The sequence below is a fragment of the Lepisosteus platostomus genome, chromosome 15 (assembly GCF_059453375.1).
Source record: "Lepisosteus platostomus isolate fLepPlt1 chromosome 15, fLepPlt1.hap1, whole genome shotgun sequence".
Lineage (NCBI taxonomy): Eukaryota > Metazoa > Chordata > Actinopteri > Semionotiformes > Lepisosteidae > Lepisosteus > Lepisosteus platostomus.
The window spans coordinates 23710304-23732169 of NC_142625.1; the positions used below are offsets into that span (position 1 = coordinate 23710304).

The 21866-nt window shown below is 40.4% G+C and overlaps 1 protein-coding gene across 6 annotated transcripts in view; it reads right to left on the reverse strand.

Moving 5' to 3' along the window:
* dnmt3bb.1 (DNA (cytosine-5-)-methyltransferase 3 beta, duplicate b.1) overlaps positions 1-21866 on the reverse strand; it is a 45460-nt gene continuing 23594 nt past the window's right edge. For all 6 annotated transcript variants that reach the window (XM_088607764.1, XM_088607761.1, XM_088607760.1 and 3 more), the window contains 17 exons: positions 21148-21315; positions 20043-20201; positions 19761-19868; positions 18302-18443; positions 16082-16198; positions 15803-15847; positions 15130-15209; positions 12742-12854; positions 11957-12140; positions 11768-11852; positions 10472-10617; positions 8722-8812; positions 7965-8113; positions 7228-7313; positions 6660-6729; positions 4500-4618; positions 1-2969 (listed from right to left, as the gene is read on the reverse strand). In XM_088607764.1, coding sequence (XP_088463890.1) covers positions 2828-2969; positions 4500-4618; positions 6660-6729; positions 7228-7313; positions 7965-8113; positions 8722-8812; positions 10472-10617; positions 11768-11852; positions 11957-12140; positions 12742-12854; positions 15130-15209; positions 15803-15847; positions 16082-16198; positions 18302-18443; positions 19761-19868; positions 20043-20201; positions 21148-21315 — 2004 coding nt within the window. In that variant the 3' untranslated portion in view covers positions 1-2827. The remainder of the gene's footprint in view (positions 2970-4499; positions 4619-6659; positions 6730-7227; positions 7314-7964; positions 8114-8721; positions 8813-10471; positions 10618-11767; positions 11853-11956; positions 12141-12741; positions 12855-15129; positions 15210-15802; positions 15848-16081; positions 16199-18301; positions 18444-19760; positions 19869-20042; positions 20202-21147; positions 21316-21866) is intronic.

The following is a 21866-nucleotide window of genomic DNA, read 5'->3' on the forward strand; positions in this document are numbered from 1 at the left end:
TTATGAATCAAGTCAAAATCAGCTTTATTGTTGCAGCATGGAATGACGGACAAAACATAGCACCTGAGCATAGTGTCAATTACCCCACGTCAAGTGAAAACTTGTAAAAACCTTTTATAAAAGTCAAAAATAATAAAACAACCCCGAGCACATGTGCTTACGGGTTTAACCTGTGTTTCAGTATTTTTTTTATTCTTAGAATAAAACTAGACTGGTTAATATCAAATCCAGTATTTAAAATGCAAAAACAGGACAGTGGGAGAAAAGTATCCTTTTTCTGAAACTAAACAAAAGTAGTATACATTCAGCTGCGATTTTCAAATGGTTAAAATACACAAAATAGTATTATATATACTGTATATAAAAAAACAGAAATACTGGTTTAGTCTACGCTATAGTAAAATGTACTATTAACATAAGAAAGAACAGCACTATAAATTCAACTGAGTTGTCTACAACATAAAATACAGGTTTATGTATAAAACGTTTAAAAGAGGAACTAAAAATTATGGGTATATAAGAAAGTAGCACCAACAGGAATGAATCACCCAAAAACCTATTAGAAAAGCTACTAATTGCCTTTAGAAGAAAGAAAATTAAGAGGACATCCAGTTCAGACTTAAATTGAGAGCCTGCTCTACAAAGCCATTAGGTACAGCATTCATTCCAGTTCCAAAATTTGCATATGATTTTGTTGAAAAACACAAAAATAAGGATTCATCCATTAAATTTTTGATTTATCTTTCAAAGACATTGTTTTCTTTTGACAGCCAAAATGTATTTTTTTTGTTTTTGCTATGTGTTCACTCCAGAAACTGTAAATATATATTTTCAAAAATAGCTCATCTTTAAACCAAATATTTTACATTTAAAGAAGTTACAACTGGACAACTCTTATTTTTCTTTTCTAAAAACATATACAGTACTTTTATATTGATAGATATACAGTACAGACACAGTTGGTTAGAAAATACAGGTAAAGTATAAAAAATAAATGGTAATTTTTTATATGCTTTACTTCAATTTAAAAAAATAATAACCTGCCTCTAAGCATTAGAGAGCAATGTAATTCAAGATGACTGTATACTGTATCCCCAAAATCTTTTTCTTAGTTAAGAGGGAAATTTTAATTTGTAAACATTTTTTTAATTAAAATACAGTACGTCTCTTTTAAAATATCCCCCTGACTGAAAGATCTTAACTTAAAAACAGGCAACAAGGTAATATTAGAATGAAGAAAAAAATTGTTTTTCGCTTTGTCGAAAAGCAGAATTCTTACGTTTTTTATTAAAGATGCTACAAGTGAAAGTTTCTTTCCCTGTTTACTGTGAAAAATGGAGGTAATAATGCTCTTTTTTGGTTATATTTGTTATTTGTCATAACAGCTATCACTTATCTAGGCTGGACTGGTATACTGTACATGTTCAGGTTAGTTGCCACCTTTTGTGGCTATTCCACAGGAGTTTTACTGAGGAGAATAGTCAATAAAACTTAGTACGCAACTTCCACTGCTTCCAAGCATCCAGCCTACCAGAATTCTGTGCCCGGACCAGCTAGCTATCTTCATGACTGTATTAGGTGTTCTGTGCATCAATGTTGGAGGGCACTGTATTTACAAAAAGGCAGGTGATGTCATTTTAGAATTTTCAGATTCTATGACAATTGCCTTAACAATGAGCTATGCAAAAACATTTTTTTTACATCTGTATATATTTTAGATGATGTTAACAAAAAGGGTGCCTGAAAATATCAGGATTACTTTTAATGTGCTGTTAACACTTTGCACATACTGTATACAAGTCCTTCTTGTCAGACACCCATGCTTACAATTTCTCTTTAGGTCCAGTATTCTTTAAACAATAGTGTTAAATGCAAATATTTTCTCAAAGAACAATTAAAGAAAGACTTTGGGAAGAAATACCATGACATGATTATTGAATCACAGACATGGTGCCGTCTTCCTAAAGTTAGTGATTTTTTGTTCTCTATTAGCCATGCTACATCTCACAAAAATGAGTGCTCTTCACAACTGGGGCACATGCATTTGTAATCCCCTCAAATATAGACCTTTAGGTTAAAAATGATCAATGAAAAACAATGTAATGGCGAAATCTTTTTTTCTCCTTAAGATGAATTTAACACATTAACTTTTGCACTTTCTTATTTTTAAATTGAAGATCGGAATTTAAGTCAACAATTTTGTAACAATTCTAAGCACCAGGCAGCTGATGTTCTACTCAATTAGTCCACATGTGCCAAGTTGGTAGTGATTTCTGTTTGCAGATATTATATTATTTTAAATTAAAAAGTAATCTGTTAATATATATTTAAAATGCTTCATTGTAACCCAATTCACACAAATTTAGCCTTAATGAAAAACTTTGTTAATGTAATATTTTTGTCACATAAAAAATATTCTGGCTTCACATAAAAGAGGGGAAAAAAACAACATTCTTCACCTAATGTTTAGTTGGTGGATAAAAATCAAAATGACTTTCTTGGAGTGGACAAAATATAAAATATCTGATAAAAAAGCATTGAAAAGCCTTTTCATCCTTCTCAATATCTTGTGTGAAAAAAATGAACTGAAAGTTAAAGCTTTTTAAGCATTCAAAGTGCTAAGACCAAGATGTGTTAGATCTACAGTACTGCTACTGGTAATATATCATACATCCAGCCTAAAAACTTCTCCATTAACTTTAACACCTGGATGGAGCTCAGTGGTAACGATTTACCTGTGGTGAAAGCTGCAGCCTCATACAGAGGTGCTATGGTATCTGAGCTTTGTGGATTTCTGTGAATGGGACACACACAAATTCTCTCATAGCTATTCACAGGCAAAGTAGTCCTTGAGTGGGGCAAAGAGGTGTCGAATTACGGGGACACTCCAAGACCGACCCAGCAGCTTCTGTCTGGCGACCCGACCCATGTTGGACACGTCAGTGTAGTGCACTGGGAACCCGAAAATCCTGAAAAAAACAGAACAACGCCAACTTTAGGAATTCAGACCGGAAAGGCTATCTTTGTTCAAACCACAGACTGAATAAACATGCAAAATCAGGCGATCTGAAAGTGTCTCCGCCAGAAAGGGCGCTCGCTATAAAGTCCAGCCTCATGGTCCAGACCTTGCCTGCTCATAGACAGGCTATGCTGTCAGCTGAATATTACTGAGATTGACTTGGCAGCGCACAAACTAGTCAAGAATTCCTAAGAATTCTGATAGATTAGGCCCTGTTTATCAGACATAACTATAAAAGAGAGCGGTTAGTCTCCCATCAAGTACCTACTTTAGAGGTCTCTATAGTATTGTGTTTAGACAAATGGCTCTAGAGTTGGAGAGATTTATCAGCTGTAAAAAGGATTATTTCAGAATGCAAGCTTATTTTTAAAGAAACATTTTAGTTCTCTCCATCACCAAATGTGCACCATATGTTGAGCATCAACCAGGGCTTTACTATCTGGTGCAGATCCCGACCCGAGATCATTCCTGACCTGGCCTGGGAATGTGACATTTCAGGAGTAGCTGAAAGGCAGGGTTAACCTTATCAGAAACAGCCATTGTGCCATGTGTCTAATGCATATGAAGTGATCACTAAACACTAAACACCCACTTCTGGTAATGATAGACGGTGACCAGAGCTGTACTTGGATTATAAAACATCCTGCAAAACTGCTTGGATTCAGAACACCATGGGGGATACCATGGGGGGTCTTTGAATACCTGACTGAGTTCCCCTCATAATCTTCTCCAATTCCGCACACCCATCGATATAAATTCTAACATTTTTCACCTGTTTAATCACTTCCTCACAATGTCTAGAAAACGTAAATGATGAGTGAACATAAACACCTAAATCTTTTTTATGTTGCATCTTGTATCTCAGTGTTTCCCACTTTGTATTTAGTTTTTGTTTTTGCTACCTGCATGCAACACCCTGCACTTATCTCCATTAAATGTTGGGTGTTTGCCAAGTCTTGAAGTTTATCTCAGCCTTTTTGAATCTCAGTGTTTCCCAATCCTCCTAATTTTGTATTATCTGCTATCTTGACTAGTTTACTAATACTGTATACCAGAATCAAGAACATTGATATACATTCAAAAGAACAGTAGTCCTAGTACAGATCCCTGCAGTACTCCACTAGTTACTGCACTCCAAATAAGTTAGACAATTTGAAGTTGTAAGCACATAACAGAAAATACTGGGAATTAAATACAAAATTCCCCTTTTTGATTAAAAGTCTAGTTTTCACATAATAACTACACAAAACAGAATTTCATCACTAACAGTTACCAAGCTTGTAAAAATACACTATAATATAAATTGTATTTTTCCAATATAAATTGAAATGATTTTCAAAATTCAGTTATTAAAATGTGTCCATGCCTACACCATGTAACTTAGGTTTTAGCTACACAGTAGTTTACCACAGTAAGGAGACTCACAAAATCTGTCCCTGATTGTGTCTTGATGACTAATGCCTACAGTGAAAGCACTTACCTCTCCAGCTCTGTGCACCACAGAATGTCCTCCTTGCCGTTCATTATCACAGGAAAGTGCTGGTCTTTCCCTTGCTTAATGGAGTTAGACCGTGTGGTGATGGTGCGTACCTTCCCAAACTGCAGAAAAACAACAACACCTTCAAGGACAAACAGCTATGGCACTTGATAAAAAAACGTTCATTTTTATCTTTCTCACATTTGCACAAGTCTTGTCGTCAACACTCACAGTGTCGCAATGTCGGTTTTATCACCTCCAGTGAAAGAAAAATCACATAATCATGCTAAATATCTATGTGAGGCTGTATAAGACAGCTCCATGGTATTGTCAATCAGAAAATAATACAACCAGGATTAACACTGAATGGATTTAACTAAATTGTAAACTGTTTCAGAATCAGAATGCAGAATTTTCAAAGTAAAAAAATTGATACTTATTGATACAATTTTTCAGGATGACGGGTGATTTTTGTTTGCTACCTTAAGTATCTCAGTGACATAAGAGACGATATCCACAGCCATATCATCAACTCAGTGACAGTGCCATTTGGTAAAGATCCATTTTTAATTTAGTTTAATAACTTCCAAGCAAAACAGTCACATGCAGAGTAACATTTTTCTTCAGCTTCTTTGTCTTTGGCTCAACAAGGGGGAAACCACATAGTTTTTCAATAAACTGCTGAAGCAAAATCGCATTCCTCATCCAGTTTGCATTATTGCGTGTTACTGTATACAGTGCTGAGAACAAATGTGTGAACCGCCACTATAATTATGGGAATTACTATTTCTTACCATGATAAACTTGTTTAATCAAAACAGGTGTTTTTTCCTAAATAACTATAAGGATTTATTTTCCATTTCAAAGTTAAAAATAGTCACAAATGTTACTAATTTTTTTACAAATTCAAATAACTTCATTGGCATTACCAAAGACTTACAGAATTTTCAATGCAGTTAACAGAAGACACAAATATTTAAATCAGTACCATAATAATAGTTGGAGGCTGACTCTATATTCCAATCATGCACGTGCACCTCAGTGGTAGAGGAGTTGTCTGTGGCTCAAATGTGGGTATCCCTATTAACATCACAACACCCTGGACGATAAGTGCGCACCACTGGTGGGGAATCACTGTTCTGGGTTATATGTGCTGGTTTTAAAACAATTCCCTTAGGATATTTGTACAGTAACTGTTTTCAAATAATTTCAATTACACAAATTATTTAAATGAATCCAATTGTTTTGGTGTGAATTAATTTAACTGTTTTTTAAGCAATCTACTTTCGTAAAAAAAAATGCGTCAGCAAGGCATGTCAATTAGGAAAATTTGTTTTGGATAACACATTTTGAATGAATAGTTAAAAGACAACTGAATGTGAAATTTGCAAAATGACAAAAATAAACACTATAAATATTAATCATAAAATGTTTACACAACACAGTTTTTCCAAGTTAAATATATCTAGTGATATGTAGGGGATTCCCTTTGGCTGTTAACTATTTCCTTGTATAATACATAATAAAGCACAGTGGTAGTTTGGTTAAAAACTATCATTTCCGATCTTTCTTTCCCTCAGTTTCTCTGAACTACTGCCAGAACTACAGAGTGGTTTATGATAGCTTGCAAAAAAAACTGCATTGGGGACAAATTTCTGGGAAATCTGCCCATTCAAACACGTATCCTCTATACAGTTGGCAATTTGCCTGTACATTTTTATCAGGTCCAGAGGCATAATTAAGAAAAACAAACGTAAAGCATGTTATTCTATTCGTGCGTGAGGCAAATTATCTGAGAACAAAACAGGAATAGCTGTACATTCAAGCTAATCATTAATATCGGTTTCGCTGTTGATAAAGGCAGGTGTGCTTCTGTAGCAGTCCTGACGTTAATGACCTCCTGACTGCAGGGGCATACAGTACTCAAAACACCCAGGGCTGTCGTTTCAGAATGGAAACAATCACCCACATGGCTAATCTGCTTATTTCGTGTCAGAACATGCAACTCCGACTGATCATCCTCGTGAGGTGATACCAGATGTCCGGGAACAAATTAGGATGAGCATTTTAACTTGCGTATTTTTATATATTTGCATAGTAACAGCTATGCGCCTGTTATAATAAAGACCTGCCTTTGAAATGTCTAAGAACGAAAATCGTTACCTTCGCCAGTCGCCCATGCTCCAGGCAGTCCTGAAGTTCCAGCTTATCCATGCCTGAAGCGCACAGAGGCCTAAGGATAAAAAACAATGCTAAAGCTTTTTTCCACTTTCAAGATAAAAATCACTACAACACAAGTTCATTAACCCCAATTCTGAAATCTGCGATTTATTCGAACTGTTCGTAGACGAAGAAACACCTCAAGATATTACTTATACTGTGTAGAGCCTTTAAACTCATGTAAAGTTAAATAAAGGTTGTAGGTTGCATATATGTCCTTATGGCATTTCTGGAGAAAATGCTTTTGACATATTTATTACTAAATATAAATAAGTGACTGTGAAAAATGCTTTGAATGCTCACCCAACAGGTAGTGTTAATAGTTTATAGACCATTGATAAATTACTAGAAAACAGACAACCTGGAACTCCCATTAGAATATGCTGAAGGCTCCGACATGTTTGTGCAACTCCTATATCACCTTCAGAGTGTCAAAACAAGCCGTGCTCTCAGGGGGTCTGGCAACAGGTGGCACTTATTAGACAGCTAAGCACACCAAAAACACACCTACCTGTTCATTCCAGGAAGATTGCCCCAGAAATATCTGGCTCTGTGTGCAGCTGATACCTCTATGGCATCAATCATGACTGGGTTGCACTGCAGCATATAACACAAACACAAATAGTTATCAGTGGGCGGAGCGGTGGCTCTGTGGCTCAGGATCTGCGCCTGTGGCTGGAAGGTTGCCGGTTCAAATCCCACAGCCAGCAGAGGAATCCTACTCCATTGGGCCCCTGAGCAAGGCCCTTAACCCCAACTGCTCCAGGGGCGCCGTATAAATGGCTGACCCTGCGCTCTGACCCCAAGCTTCTTTCCCTGTCTGTGTGTCTCATGGAGAGCAGGTTGGGGTATGCCAAAAGACAAATTCCTAATTCAAAGAAATTGTATATGGCCAATAAAGTGATCTTATCTTATGAATTGTATTGTTCCTGTAACTTTCTACACAGTACTGTATTAAGCTTGTTGATTTAAAACTCCTCTGCATAATGACTGTATTAAGCTAATTGATACAAAACTTTCCATTGCTGGGGTTTTCCCAAACTGTTTGTTATGTTGGCATAAGATATAATCAATAATATATACCAAATGGACCATATGTGTCTCATTATCTACGCCTTGAGTCATGACTGGTGTGACAGAACTGAAGCAATACTGCTTTTGAGGCTGGTGCAAAAGCCATATCAGGTGAGCAAGGGTATTTTAATTACAAGGCGAGTTTTACTTTGCTTTTCCGAGAATGACTCCTACCTCCAGGAAGCGAGAAATGTCCCTCTTGTCGTTCACTCCCATGGCCACCACGTTCTCGAACATCCAGAAGAACGGCCGGTCCTCCCCTTCCTTGGGCTTTGCAAAGCTCAGCAGGCGGTAAAACTCGAAGAACAGCCGCCCCGTGCCCTCTGGAGAGCCGCCCCCCAAAAAACAGGAAGAGAACAGGTCAGTAGTGTATGTGTGTGTATGTGTGTTTGTGGGGGCTGGGGATGGGGCGACTTCTTCAACACACATGGAACCCAAGCAGATATCAAGCGCAGGAGCACTCAAGGCAGAAGCAGGAGATCCAGTGCAGGGCACTGTGGGTGCCAGGAAGCACACCTGCAGCCACGCTGCTGTGGGAGCTGGGTGGGTGGGAGGGACCCTGTAAGATGGCCTGATGGATAATTACGTCACCTAACAAATTGGGGTGTACTGTCCCCTCCCCTTTCTAATCATCGCTGCATTCTTATGCATCAGCACGTCTTTGCTTCTTACCATTTAACTCTACAGCACAGTTACTGGGGACGGGCTATTAGTGGGTGTGCCCTGTCCACACATTAATGCTGTAGGAGAAATACAGGGGGAAGGCATCTGGGAGATACACACATCCTGCCTTAAGTGCAAAAACATACCCTGTGGGTACGCATGCAAAACATGCAAACTACTCTGTGAGCAGGTTATTCAGTTATTATGTAAGTAAACATTTAGATTGTGAAACATTTAAGAAGCTTTTATTTGCATCTAACTTTCTTACCATACAGGCCCTTCCTGGCCGGGTTCACGATTGATAGGTCGTTGCAGGGACTTCCACCAATAACCAGATCAAAGGGACCCCATTCTTCAATCTGCAATATTAAACAAATAAAATTAATCAGGGCAGGGTGTATTCTACATACAGCAGTTGTAACTCTAAATAAAGTAACAAGTACAGCTGCATCAATACAGACCTAAAGTAAACGGGAATCAGTTCAATGGACCTGTTCATTTAACAAGAAGAAAAAGCAGGATTTAAATCATATACACTACAGTTAAGGATTAATATAGTGCCTTTAGTGAGGGGTTGACCTCAAGGCACATTAAAAAAAGTCCAAAAGCAAACCGAAATGGACCAATGTGAAATCTGGTGTCTTGAGGAGCAAAAAGAATTAGTGTATCCAGCAGGTATAGACTGAACAATTATCCTCAAATGTAAACATTTGCATCCAAACATGCAGAAACATAATTTCAGCATTGCAAAACAAGTTGTGGCTGGAGGTATTGATGTAATATAGCTTCTTCACTGATCAGAGTGCACTGCTCTAGGCTTTTTTCACTGATCAAGCTTAAGAAAATATTTTTCATACTTGTTAATTTTGAACAGTGTGCCTCCATAGCGATCTAGATCACCTCCAGCTGAACCCTCACAGGTAATGTGGAATGTAGAGGCAACTACCTGTATCTTTCCCATGACCTGCAGCCAGTACAGTGCAGTTCATGTTTTTTAATTCTTCCTGGTTCTTTTCAGTACTTTCCCATTGATGTTTATCTTTGCCCACTGTAAAAGATACCTGAAAAACTGGTCATGCTTTCTGATCGTTTCTTCTGTAAAGCGTGAGACCCAACCTGTGAGCACGACGTCATGATATCGACTCAGTGTTTAGTACTTAATTTACAGTTGAATCTACTTAGCCTGCAGCCTTTGGACAAGATATAAGGTGGAGCTCTGTGGCTAAGGATCTGTGCCTGTGGCTGGAAAGCTGCCGGTTCAAATCCTGTGGCTGGCAGAGGAATCCTACTCCCTTGGACTCCTGACCAAGGCCCTGCGCTCTGACCCCAAGCTTCTCTCACTGCCTGTCTATGTGTCTCATGGAGAGCAAGCTGGGGTATGCGAAAAGACAAATTCCTAATGCAAAAAATTGTATATGGCCAATAAAGTGATCTTATCTTATCTATCTTAGATATGTTTGATTCTTGTATCCGATTATAACAATTCTTAAAGAAAAAAAAGACATTGAGATACTCCTCCAGCATACCCAACTGCATGGCCATTCACCTTTGACATGGTACAAGCTCCATAGAGCCAGACAGGAGACTTAATAATGACTGGAGGGACAGCGTGCCTCTCAATGATGTCACTATAAGCTCTGACAAGTCCCAGGGAGCTGCTGATTTTCAAAAGAGAGACTAGGCTAACTAATTAACCCCAAAAGCATTCTGGAAACTGGCACTGCCTCTTCAGTGAAACTCAGTCAACCTCATTTAGTGACATAGCCCGAGCTCGAACCTGAGACATCTGAGCCATAGTGTTCAGCCCGTGCTCAAAGGGAGCACTCTGACTGCTTGAGCCCCCTGGGACACTTATTCCATTCAGAAAACTTTGTAGCCTGGTCAGTTCCATCTGGCAAAGGAAAAGTTGGGATAAAAACCGCTTCTCTTGCAAGCGTTCTGAGAGCAAGGCAATGAAAGCAGGTCGGGTGTGTTTTACGTCTCAGGCGAGTTAACTAAAAAAAAAATATTTTACGTACATTCTTTCTTGTGATGTTCCTCACATCGTGCACATATTGAATTTTTCCTTCATGCCGGACGACTCCTACGGAAATAGAGTCTTCACACACCTCGGATGCAATGTATTGGTCAACCTTGAATCCCAGATCCTTTAAAACTAAATACCCTGCAAAACATGCACAAAGGCATATATAGTTTTAGACCAAAGAGTGACATCTCAAGATAAAACACACAAACGTGCCAATAATGTGATTCAGGTTTTCAGTTCACTTACATGCAGACAGGACAAGCTGCCATGTAGCAAGAGGTTAAATGGAAAACAGCAATTTTATTTTAGGTATTGTAGGTCTCTAAAAATACAATTTTACACAAAAAGAATCTAAAATTAATAAATACATTATGGTGGAGCCTACCTGTTAACCAGATCACATTCTGCACTTCATTAAGCTTGCATTCACTCACAGTTAATAACAGGGCTTTCATAAATGCGTTGTCATTATCTCAACATTTTCATAGATTAAGAAGCATTGTCACTGACGACTGTTTGCCAAATTCTCGTGTTGCCTTTGGCAGCTTTTGTTATGGTTACATCTAAAGGATGATATGGAATGTCATCACGTATTATATTTTTAATGTTCCATTATTATGCTAAAGAAACAACATTTGCAGACTCTGTGCTTATTAAGCAGAAACCTTTGTGGACTTGAATAAATAATAAAGGAGAGGGCCAATATTTGCGTTATCTATTTGGAATGACTATTTCATAAATAGACGTTGCAGTTTGAATTACTTTACAACCATGGTTACTACAATATCACTAAGATCACACGAAACGGTTACTACCTCATTCGTAATATACAGATATATTAGCAATAATACATATATTTAAATAAAAAAACGTATATTATTTCATATTATCCTTCTCAATGAATTTTAAATTAACCAAATCCTGCAATACCAGAAGCAGAATATGAAGAAGGGAGGGCTTTTCAGCATCAATGCTGAAATTGGGGAGAATTCTGCAGATTACATTCCTTGTGCCATTGTTTTCTGGAGTTGCTATATACGATATTCAACTGGCTTAACATCTCTCAGTTTGAAACAAATGCCTCTTCTTGAAAAGGAAGAGTATTCTAGGAGAAAAGACCCTGGTAGTAAGTTTCTGCTGGCCAGCCCTTGGAGTAATCACTTGACCTTTCCCCTGAGCTTGGACTAAGCACAAGGAAAGTACAAAAAGTACTAATGTACTAAAGTAAAGTATTAAAGGACGCTAAATTGTACACAGAAGTTCCTCTCCAAACCCGCAAATTGCTCACCAGTGGCAATGCCGTCAAACAGAGAGAGCACTCGGATAGGCCTTCTCTGCTCCGCAGGAACAGCAGGGTATGTTCTGGGGCTCTCCTGCAAAAGAGGTTTGTGCCACGATGAGCGGGTCACCCCACTGTGGTGAGAGACGAGAGGCGAGCGCAGCCCGCCGTGGCCCCGAAACCCCCGTCACCACTCACAAACTCCTGGCCGTTGTCGTTGACGAAGAACTCCTGCAGCTTGACGCTCCAGTCCCCCCTGCGCTTCAGCACGCCGTACTGCTGGGGCGGCTGGCACATGTAGCAGCGCCAGGGGTCCAGCACCTTGGCGCTCTCCGCTGCCCCGGCACCCACCAGGATGTCCAGACAGTCGACACAGAAACACCTGGGGGGAGGGATGGGAGTGGGGAGGAGTCAGACGGGCACGACTCTCTTTTTCTTAACAAGAATGCAGCCAGAAAACGTAGGCACCAACAAGGAATTTCAGCTTCAACGGCTCCTCGGGGGTTTATCGTTTACATCTGGAGGTTTCAACATCTGCAGCCAATTGTGACGGATCTCACGGCCGCACGAGCAAGCGATCTGATGACGGAGTGGGCTATGGGGGATGCCTGGGAGACAGGCAAGGGCTGAGCAGCACACATGCCCCACAGGAAACAGACGTTTCCCACAGCGACAGCGGTGCGTCTAGAGCAGGGGTCGCCTCTTTTAACCATGGGGGAGACCCGCGAGTTACTGATCAATTAAGCAACTCATCTGTTTAATTCAGAAATCGCTGATCTTTGTGGGCTGAAGGGTACTGGGATTTTGGTCCCATACGATCTCTAAATGACCTATTTCAGCCATTTGTTCCCACGTCTTTAGAAATTGTCCTTTGAACTGTGGCCTAGAAAACTCCTGGACTGGGCCTACAGCTAACATAGGGGCTCTTAGAACGTGCACTTCCAGGAGAGTCCAGAAGGAGGTGAACACAGAGTATTACCCACCTACAGCAGTTGGCATTGCCACACAGCAGGACTTCCCGGCCTCCACAACACACAGTGCAGTACGACTGGTAGCCATCATCATCGTACATGTAGGAGATTTCTAAATACACATCCTGTGGAGACAGGGGGCATGGCTGGGGTCTTAGTGAGGATGATGCTGTGTTTGGTTGCAATCAATCACATCTACTATTGCTCCTGTCATATCAATTGGTTTGCTTTCAATCATTTTGATATCAATACCATCATACTGTCTGCGTACTATCAATTGCATGCTATTATTGAAACTGTCTTATTTTGTAGTTACTATCTATTTAGACCAGTGTATCATTGGGTTGCTATCAATCACATCTATATACTATCATATTATTTGATTATTACAAGTAGTGAACATTACACATTGAATTAGATACTGTGGAAATGTTTTTAATTAATCTAACAAAGCAAAGAGCTTCTCGCTCATTGAATAATGTGGAGAAATGAGCTGTTATTGCACCCTGCGCTTCAAGGAAAACGTATATTTGAGAAAAATATAAGGCCATTCCCCAATCTCTGTTTTTACAGTATCTTGTCCCAGTGGATTGTGGCTTCAGCCTGTAACACTCAGGCTGGGGTGCACAAGGAATTCATGTGACAGGAAAAAAACACAATCGCTTACCCTGGCCAGAACAGATTTGAGTTTAATAGATTATATTACAATTATATGTTTCTTTTCTGTGCCTGCTTTGTGACCCCTGTTTAGCACCAATTTCAGTGACCAGAAATCCTAATTAAACTAAAATGTTTTGAAATGAACACAAGTGCAATGTCATGCTCCCATTATATTATACTGTGTAGGTATTGAATTATAGGATGTTATATTCTTCAGCACAGGCTATAAATCATTGCAGTAAATATGACTGGATATGACACGTACTGGCAGGTAACGTGAGCTTCCAGTTATATGAAATAACTTAAAAAATCAACAAACTCAATATATTTTTTATTGAGCAGGGGAGTTATCATGCCGACTCAATGAAGACGTATCAGTCAATTTCAGGAGCTCATGTTGAGACTCGTGTAGAGTGATCAAAATAACAAATTGTTTTCTGAACTATTCCGATATTACCCAATATCTGTAGCTATTAGTTTCTTCAGAAGTAAAAATTACACACTGCCTGTAGAAAGAGTAATGGATATGAATTCCAAACTCAGAGCTCTTCATATTACACGCTGGGTTCATGACTTGATTGTAAGTGCAGCATATTAAACTGTATTCTAAATATAAATGTACTTCCAAGTAGTCAGAAAATAGTCAGATGATGATATTTCTTTAAGGAAAACCAAGGCAGTAAAACACTGTATTTAATTATAAAAAATCTATTGAAATTAGAACAGAATATATTCAGACACACTGGTTGGAATAAAATGGTTTCTGTAATAAAGACAGCTGGTTTGGTATGATTAAAATTAAAATCATTCCACATTCAACACTCGGGTATCCAGCCCTTTAAAGTTTTCACTTAAGACAGTTAAACAATAGGTGTACATCTGAACATCGCATTTGAGAAACCTAAGACCTTGTTTTTACAGTAAACACTCATCCAGAACAAAATAATCTGAATTATCTAAATGAATGCCTGGCAATGCAGAGTAAATCGTGACTTTTACCCACTGTCTACTGGGTTATTTCCAGCTGCCTGTGCCCCTGTACTTGATTGTCATTGAAAGTGGATGGATGTTAGTTAAAATAAACACTTATATGTCGTATTAACTGTATATCAAATAGTAGTTCAGGCATGTAGCTGCGTCAGCATGCGTAGGCTGCAAAGGAACAAGTAATAGGTTTATTCCATGCTGAAAAAAGAAGAAAGGAAACACAACGTTTTGGCCGTGAAGCCTTCTTCAGGTGCCTTCAAGAAGGCTCCATGGCCGAAACGTTGTTTCCTTTCTTCTTTTTTCAGTATGGAATAAACCTATTACTTGTTCCTTTATATCAAATATGTAACATTTAAATAAAACATGTTGCAATTCTGAACAACTGCATCAAACTCTTTTGAGTATTCAATACAATGACAAATAATTCACTTACTAATGTACAGTATCTTGACTTATATTTTCACAGGAGGTACTGAAACATCATGTTAATAAAACTGCAATAATGTAAACATTATTACATTATAACATTACTGATGTATACCTGAGTGCAGACTGTTTATCTGTCATTTTTGAGGCTCTGATACTAATCACTATTGAAGGCTAAAACAACAATCAGTGACATTAATTCTATCATTCTATTGTCTTCAACAAAAATTTACTGTCAAGCACTCAGATTGGTGAGAACATTTCCTAACCCTACTGCAAACTTCAGAAACTTCCCCAAACACAATATCCCTGCTGAGTGTCACCCACCTTGCAGGTTTGGCAAAGACCTCCTTCAAAAAGTGGATGAAAAGTCGCTGCTCGTGTTTTCCCACAAGAGAGACAAAATTCTGTGAAAAAAGATGAATAGCCAGCAGTTAAGAGTCACTGCTCACATCTCTGAGGCCGTTGTTGTTGTTCAGAAGGATTACTTCAGTCCCACAGTACACTAAGCCTTGCAGGGATGAGGGTGATGACAGTTATCTTCATCGCCAAGGACAGGAGGGGTTATCTTAACAATGGGTTCACTGGGAGGGCTGTTACAAGACACATTTACTCACACATCTTTTCACCAGACCCATCCTGACGGGAGCCAGGATGAGACTTGTTGACCCCAACACACAGAGGGTTGGTCTGACGCTGATGTCACGTCCCCTGTCTTGCCAAGGCATGAAAGTAGGTGGGAGGGTCTCATCTCTACCGCCACAGGCTCATGATCAATCAACAATTCATCCCACTGCAGAGCTTGGGCTTGCCACTAGGCAAAAGCAACAAACTTTTTGAAGAAGAAGGTTCACAATATCGGGGGTGTTTCTAATGCTTACAGTCACCTCGAGAAGAGTATCACTGCAGCCTTTCACAGGTGAGGTAAGGGCAGCGCCACAGTGACACAAGAAAGGAGAAATAGTTTTATCAGGAAATTTACAGAAAGTTTCAGCTCTACCTTCTATACTTCTGTTATTCTTCAAAACTTCATGGACCATTTGTTCTGAAAAGCAAAACAAAAGAGAAAACATGGGGTATCAGAAAACATCAAACTGGTTGTGTCTTTTTGCAGCTGTCCTCTACATTCAATAGAAACTGGAGGTTCACACTGATAAAACCCAAAATGTTTATTCCCTGATATGCCTTTGCTACCAGGTTACACAGGTTTTCCATAAACAGGCCGCTGTGCCAGTCCCTCTTGCACATGTTGAAGAGGAAGCCCTGACTGGGTGTTCACCTCTGCTGTAGTCTTCTTCACTTCCCAGCTTGGGTTTGCAGAGCTTCTGTTTCTTGGCCGGGGGGAAGTATTCGGGCAGACTGACCTCCAGGACATGGTGATTCAAAGAGCCGGTCACTGACACAGACACAGAAACCATCGTTAAGCATAAAGCACCTCCCAATCCAAGCCAGAAACCAGATCCATTGTAATTCTGTTCCTCTTTGCACTGCTGTGCACCACATGTTTTAGATGCCTGACACAAGTATTCAAAACCTTCAAAGGCCCAGTGGGCTTCATCAGAATGCACAGTGACACACAAACCAGAGGACACAGGTGGGAACTATGTGGAAATGCATTTAAAACTGGCTTCCTTCAGGACACACCTGGATGAGATCCTGGGATCAGTCAGCTACTAACTCCCAAACCAGCTGGCCTCTTCTCCTTTGTAACCATTTTCTTATGCTCTAGAACAGAGCTGCTCAGCCTGTTGCTCTTCTAGTCCACTGCAGGTCAGAAGCTAGCAACAACTTCCTCAGTTCCAGATCCTGTGCTGATCACCCTCATTTGGAGGATTGCTTGAGTTAAGTTAATAAGCTCGTGCAGGGATGTGAGAAGTCACAGCACAAATCCATGCAGTTCTGAAGCAAGTTTATTTGAATGGCCATCAAAGTATGAGTTAGCAAAATAAATTCAATGTCGGCTTCAGTGTAAAAAGTATTATTTTTCAAAGTAGTTCAGGTGGGTAGCTGCGTCAGCATGCGTAGGCTGCAAAGGAACAAGTAATAGGTTTATTCCATGCTGAAAAAAAGAAGAAAGAGAACACAACGTTTCGGCCGTGGAGCCTTCTTCAGGTGTGAGAGAGACAGGGCAGTAGGCAAAGGTAAAGTAGCGGGAGAACAAAGGTTGAGAGGGAGGAGGAGTGAGAGGCGGGAGCAGGGGACAGAAAGAGAGGCCAATCAAGAGGTGTGAAGTCAGAATGGGTGCAGAGAGGTGTGAAATGAAACTTCCAATGAATGGAGAAAATTTAAAAGAACAGTAGTCTGTCATTAAGGGAAGGGAGAATGTGTGATCCTAGCTGCAGAATAATTTTAGTTTCGGTGGTCTTTCTGATGTATGAGTTCGGAAAACCGTCTTTGAGAACACAGACGGAGAGATTAGAGTGGTCGTGGCCGTCAGAGGTGAAATGAGAAACAATGGGCTTGGAGAGATCTTTAATCTTCACAGCCCTGAGGTGTTCTCTGAAGTGGTCTCCGAGTCTCCTTCCTGTTTCTCCAATGTACATCAATGTGCTGGCCATCTACATCAATGTATACTGGAGAAACAGGAAGGAGACTCGGAGACCACTTCAGAGAACATGTTAGGTTCTGTGTTGTATTAAAGATCTCTCCAAACCCATTGTTTCTCATTTCACCTCTGACGGCCACGACCACTCTAATCTCTCCGTCTGTGTTCTCAAAGACGGTTTTCCAAACTCATACATCAGAAAGACCACCGAAACTAAACTTATTCTGCAACTAGGATCACACATTCTCCCTTCCCTTAACGACAGACTACTGTTCTTTTAAATTTTCTCCATTCATTGGAAGTTTCATTTCACACCTCTCTGCACCCATTCTGACTTCACACCTCTTGATTGGCCTCTCTTTCTGTCCCCTGCTCCCTCCTCTCACTCCTCCTCCCTCCCAACCTTTGTTCTCCCGCTACTTTACCTTTGCCTACTGCCCTGTCTCTCTCACACCTGAAGAAGGCTCCACGGCCGAAACGTTGTGTTCTCTTTCTTCTTTTTTTCAGCATGGAATAAACCTATTACTTGTTCCTTATTTTTCAAAGGCCTTTTTTAATACAAGGAAAATCTTAACCATCCTCTTGTGTTGCAATAGATGTCAAAACAAGAACAAGAACACAACATATATTTAAAGAGACAATGTAAAAGGGGTACAACATGATATAGGAATATCAATCACAAATGACAGAAATCATCATCTAAATGTCCAGCTGTCTAAGAATATCACAAATTCTTTCAGCCAGCTGAACATGTTATGGCCAGAGTCAAACCACAGGTCTACTGCCTGCTTTTTTAATGTCAATGAGCTATGCCTAACTGAACTCTACACACTGATTTAACTTCAGGCGCATCTGAAGCTAAAGGAGTAAAAGTGAAAGGTTTTCATTTTCCACTTGCAGCCCACAGCTAAATCAAACTGTTCCATGTGGACAGGGGCGGAGAGCAGGTCTCACCTGTGTTCTCGGAGGGCTTGAGCCCCTCCAAGCCCTTGGGTTGGAAGCCTCCATTGGCCCAATCCAACATAGGCTTCACCTGGTCCTCGGGGCTGTCATTTTCACACAGGGGGAAGGTCTTTCCTGACCGGGTGCTGGCCATCTACACAGACACAAACACACACACGTGCACGGTCACTTTCAGAGTCCCTGGCTGTCATATGGAATCTATCATGTCCTCAACCAGGACATGATAACACACAGACTGACCAAGGCTATTGATCGATGATCGTTCAGTTCTTTGTGATGGCATATGATAATTTTAAGAAAGGAACTTTAAATGATATAACAAAAAGGTGCAGAAACATTGCATGTATTTAAAAAATACCCTGGGGTAAAACTATGAAATACATAATACATAAACAATACAAGAATAAAAACATAAAATATTAATTAACGCACACCAATTATACAAATGTATTCGATTTACTGTCCTTATGATGGATAAACACAAAACCTCAATATAATTAAATGGTGCAAAGCAATAAACTCCTGTTTTGTGTTTAAAGTAATGCTAGGCTATATTCCAGCAATATAATTCCATCCTATTACCACACACAGTCCATAAAATCACGGCTTGTTCCCCAATCTCTATAAAGAAGGGACCATTATCCACCAAGGATTACATTATCACTGTAATTTCTGTCTGACATGGGCTGATGTCTTGGCTATTTGCTCTACACAATAAACATGGTTCGAGACCAGATAAAAAAAGAGGCAAACTATGCTAATCAATGAAGCTTTAAATCCTCTTATCTAACCACTAGATGACACTGCATTCCTGAACTGAACTTGGGACTATGTGCATTAACAGAGAATGTAGCTGAAGAACCAAAGCATTTGCTACATCCTGGAAGGGTGTTAATGGTTAAAGGACTGGAGCTGCCTGTGCCTGTGTGCTGTGCTGATCAGCATGCCACCTCGAAATGTGGCGGGAGCAGCAGACAGCTGCTGAGCAGCAGCAGTTTGCACAGTGGGATTTGCTACAGCTGTAAATCGAATTACTAAACTGCCCCCATTCAAAATATTCCAAAACACGCATTGCAACCAAAACCAGAAAATCTTTGCTTTTCGTGCAATTACATAAGACAGGCCTGAAGCTGATAAGAGCGTGTCTTTTTTTTTATTTCTGCTTTTAAGTGCACAAAATTCTTTTTTGATGGTGAAATTCCAGCCCTGCAGCCTGCTGTAAGGAAACCCAGTGACTCCTGATGTGATAAGGAAGCAGTGTTCCCCTTGTTAATGAGACCAGCTGCTTGCAGATGGTCTCCACATTACTGAGTTTAACACACTCCAGCCTACAATGCAGTGAATCCCAGAACTTCCAGAGCTGCTCTTTGAAAGATCTTACTGCTGCAAACCCAGACACAGGAAAACAAAAAGCTTCTAGATTTCATCTGGCATCGAAGGGTCAGCTTACCTCAAGAGCCTGAAAGATGGCTCTCCTGTAAGAGGCTAGCTTGTTGTAGGAAGCTTGGTTGAAATACTTGGGGAAAGCCATGAAGGAGTCCAGTTTGTCTGCAGAGACCTGGACGAGAGGAAAGCACACTGTGACAGACAGCGGAGCACAACTTTCATCCATCAATTCATCACAAATGGGTGTGTCGGACAAGTGCGCTGGCTAAGTGTGGACAACTGACTCATGGTGGGTAACGCGCAGGGGCTTGCGAATGCAGCGCTGTGCCGGCTTGGCGTGACTCACCTCAGAGAACTTGCCATCCCCAAACCACTGCAGCCAGCGCATGCCGGGCGACGCCTGTCGCTTGCCTGTCGCACGCCAGGTGACAACAATGCCTGGCCACCAGGAGAAGCCCTTGATCTTCCCCCACACCAGCTCGCCAATCCCGAAGCCTTTATTATCCTAGAGGAGGGGACGACAAAGGCAGCGGGTGAACAAAACTGCTCATTCATTCATTCATCAGTCGCTCCGGCCACTTCAACAGTGCGTGTGCAAGGGACTGATACTGCTACTGAAATCAGTAACATTGTTAAAGACATTCCAGACACTTTTAAGATACTAATCTGAATTTCAATTCAATAAGAGCAAACATATCACAAATGAAAAAATAAAATAATTTTGACTGCGTGCATGTTCTAATAGATCCAATAAAAATACTAACAGCGATGAGTGATTTAGTATTTTTATATTGTTATTATTTTAGTGCTTGGTTTATATTATATGGAGTAATACTGAAATGTAATTCAGAACAAAGGGTTGTAACATGGTGTTTGGTTATAACAAGGTAAGAACATTCAAATGACATTGAAGTACATTATTAATATGAAATACTGGAAGGATAAGGATGCTGGCTAGATATGATACACATTGTTTTATTTTATAACAAGTAAATAACTTCATTGACCATTACACATACAGATATCAGGTTGTTCTGGAAAAATTCTGTTGTTGTGTAGTGCATGTAGTGTTGTGTAGTGTTGTTTGTGTAGTGCAAAATGAAAACCGCGTGTGAAAGGGTGCACTGACCCTTGTGAAGACAAAGGTTAAGCTATTGTGAAGCAGCGTGAATTAAATTCCCTTTTTAACATTAAAACACTTTCGAGTGTGCGCACTATAAGCAAACCAGAAACCTTGAATGGCATAGAAAGGATACGAGAAATGAACTCAGAGATCTCTGCCCCAGACAATAGACACCTTGACTTAAAGAAGTCTCGATGTGATCATTGACTTTAGATCTGGAACACGTTCATTTTGACCGGCGCAGTAAAGTCGGCGAGAGCAGGAATCAAGACCAGCAGTGTCTTTCCAGCACCAGGGCTGGAGCCCTGGGGAGGAGGCAGGGGGTCACCTTGTACTCCGGCTGGCAGCCGGACTCCGCGGAGCTGCTGGCTGTCTCCTGGGACGTGGAGGTGGAGCTGCTCTGGGCCGAGTCCTTTGAGTCCTGCTCCATCAGCTCCAGAGAGGGCGCCTCAGGCAGGTGGGCTTGCAGGCCGCTGGGACTGCCGCTGTTCTGGTTCTGCAAGAGGCGAGGGGCTTATGGAAGAGTCCCAGCATGCGGCTTCGCGACAGCTGGCCAAAGGAAATGGAGTCACAGACTGCGGTGGCCTTGCAGAAGGTCTGTGCATCTCAGAGTTAACCCCATGCAAAAGGTGCCAATAATAATGAAAGGTAAACAAGTTTGCTGTGGAGTGAGCAGCACTTTCTCAGTCAAGTGCTTTTCATTTACAAGACGTCGCTTAAAATCACAGAAGCACTGCACACAAGCAAAAGTGTACCAGATATTGAACTATATCTCTAAAGAAAAATACATTTACCGAGGCTATATTTGTAACAGCTGATATTGGCAGGTTTGCAAATATATATCGACAAGCAGGCCTTGTTAAATTGTTAAATTCCCATGGAAATCAAAACTATGTGATAGTATGTTATTTTGGATGTATCTCTTCACTCTTGTTAATTAAAGATTATTTTGTACAGGGGTTCCACGGTAGAAGGAACTCACCCAAAAGGCAGGTTTAGCTCTAGTTTAGCAGGTTTAGCTCTTACAGAGAACAGGGGTGCCCCCAA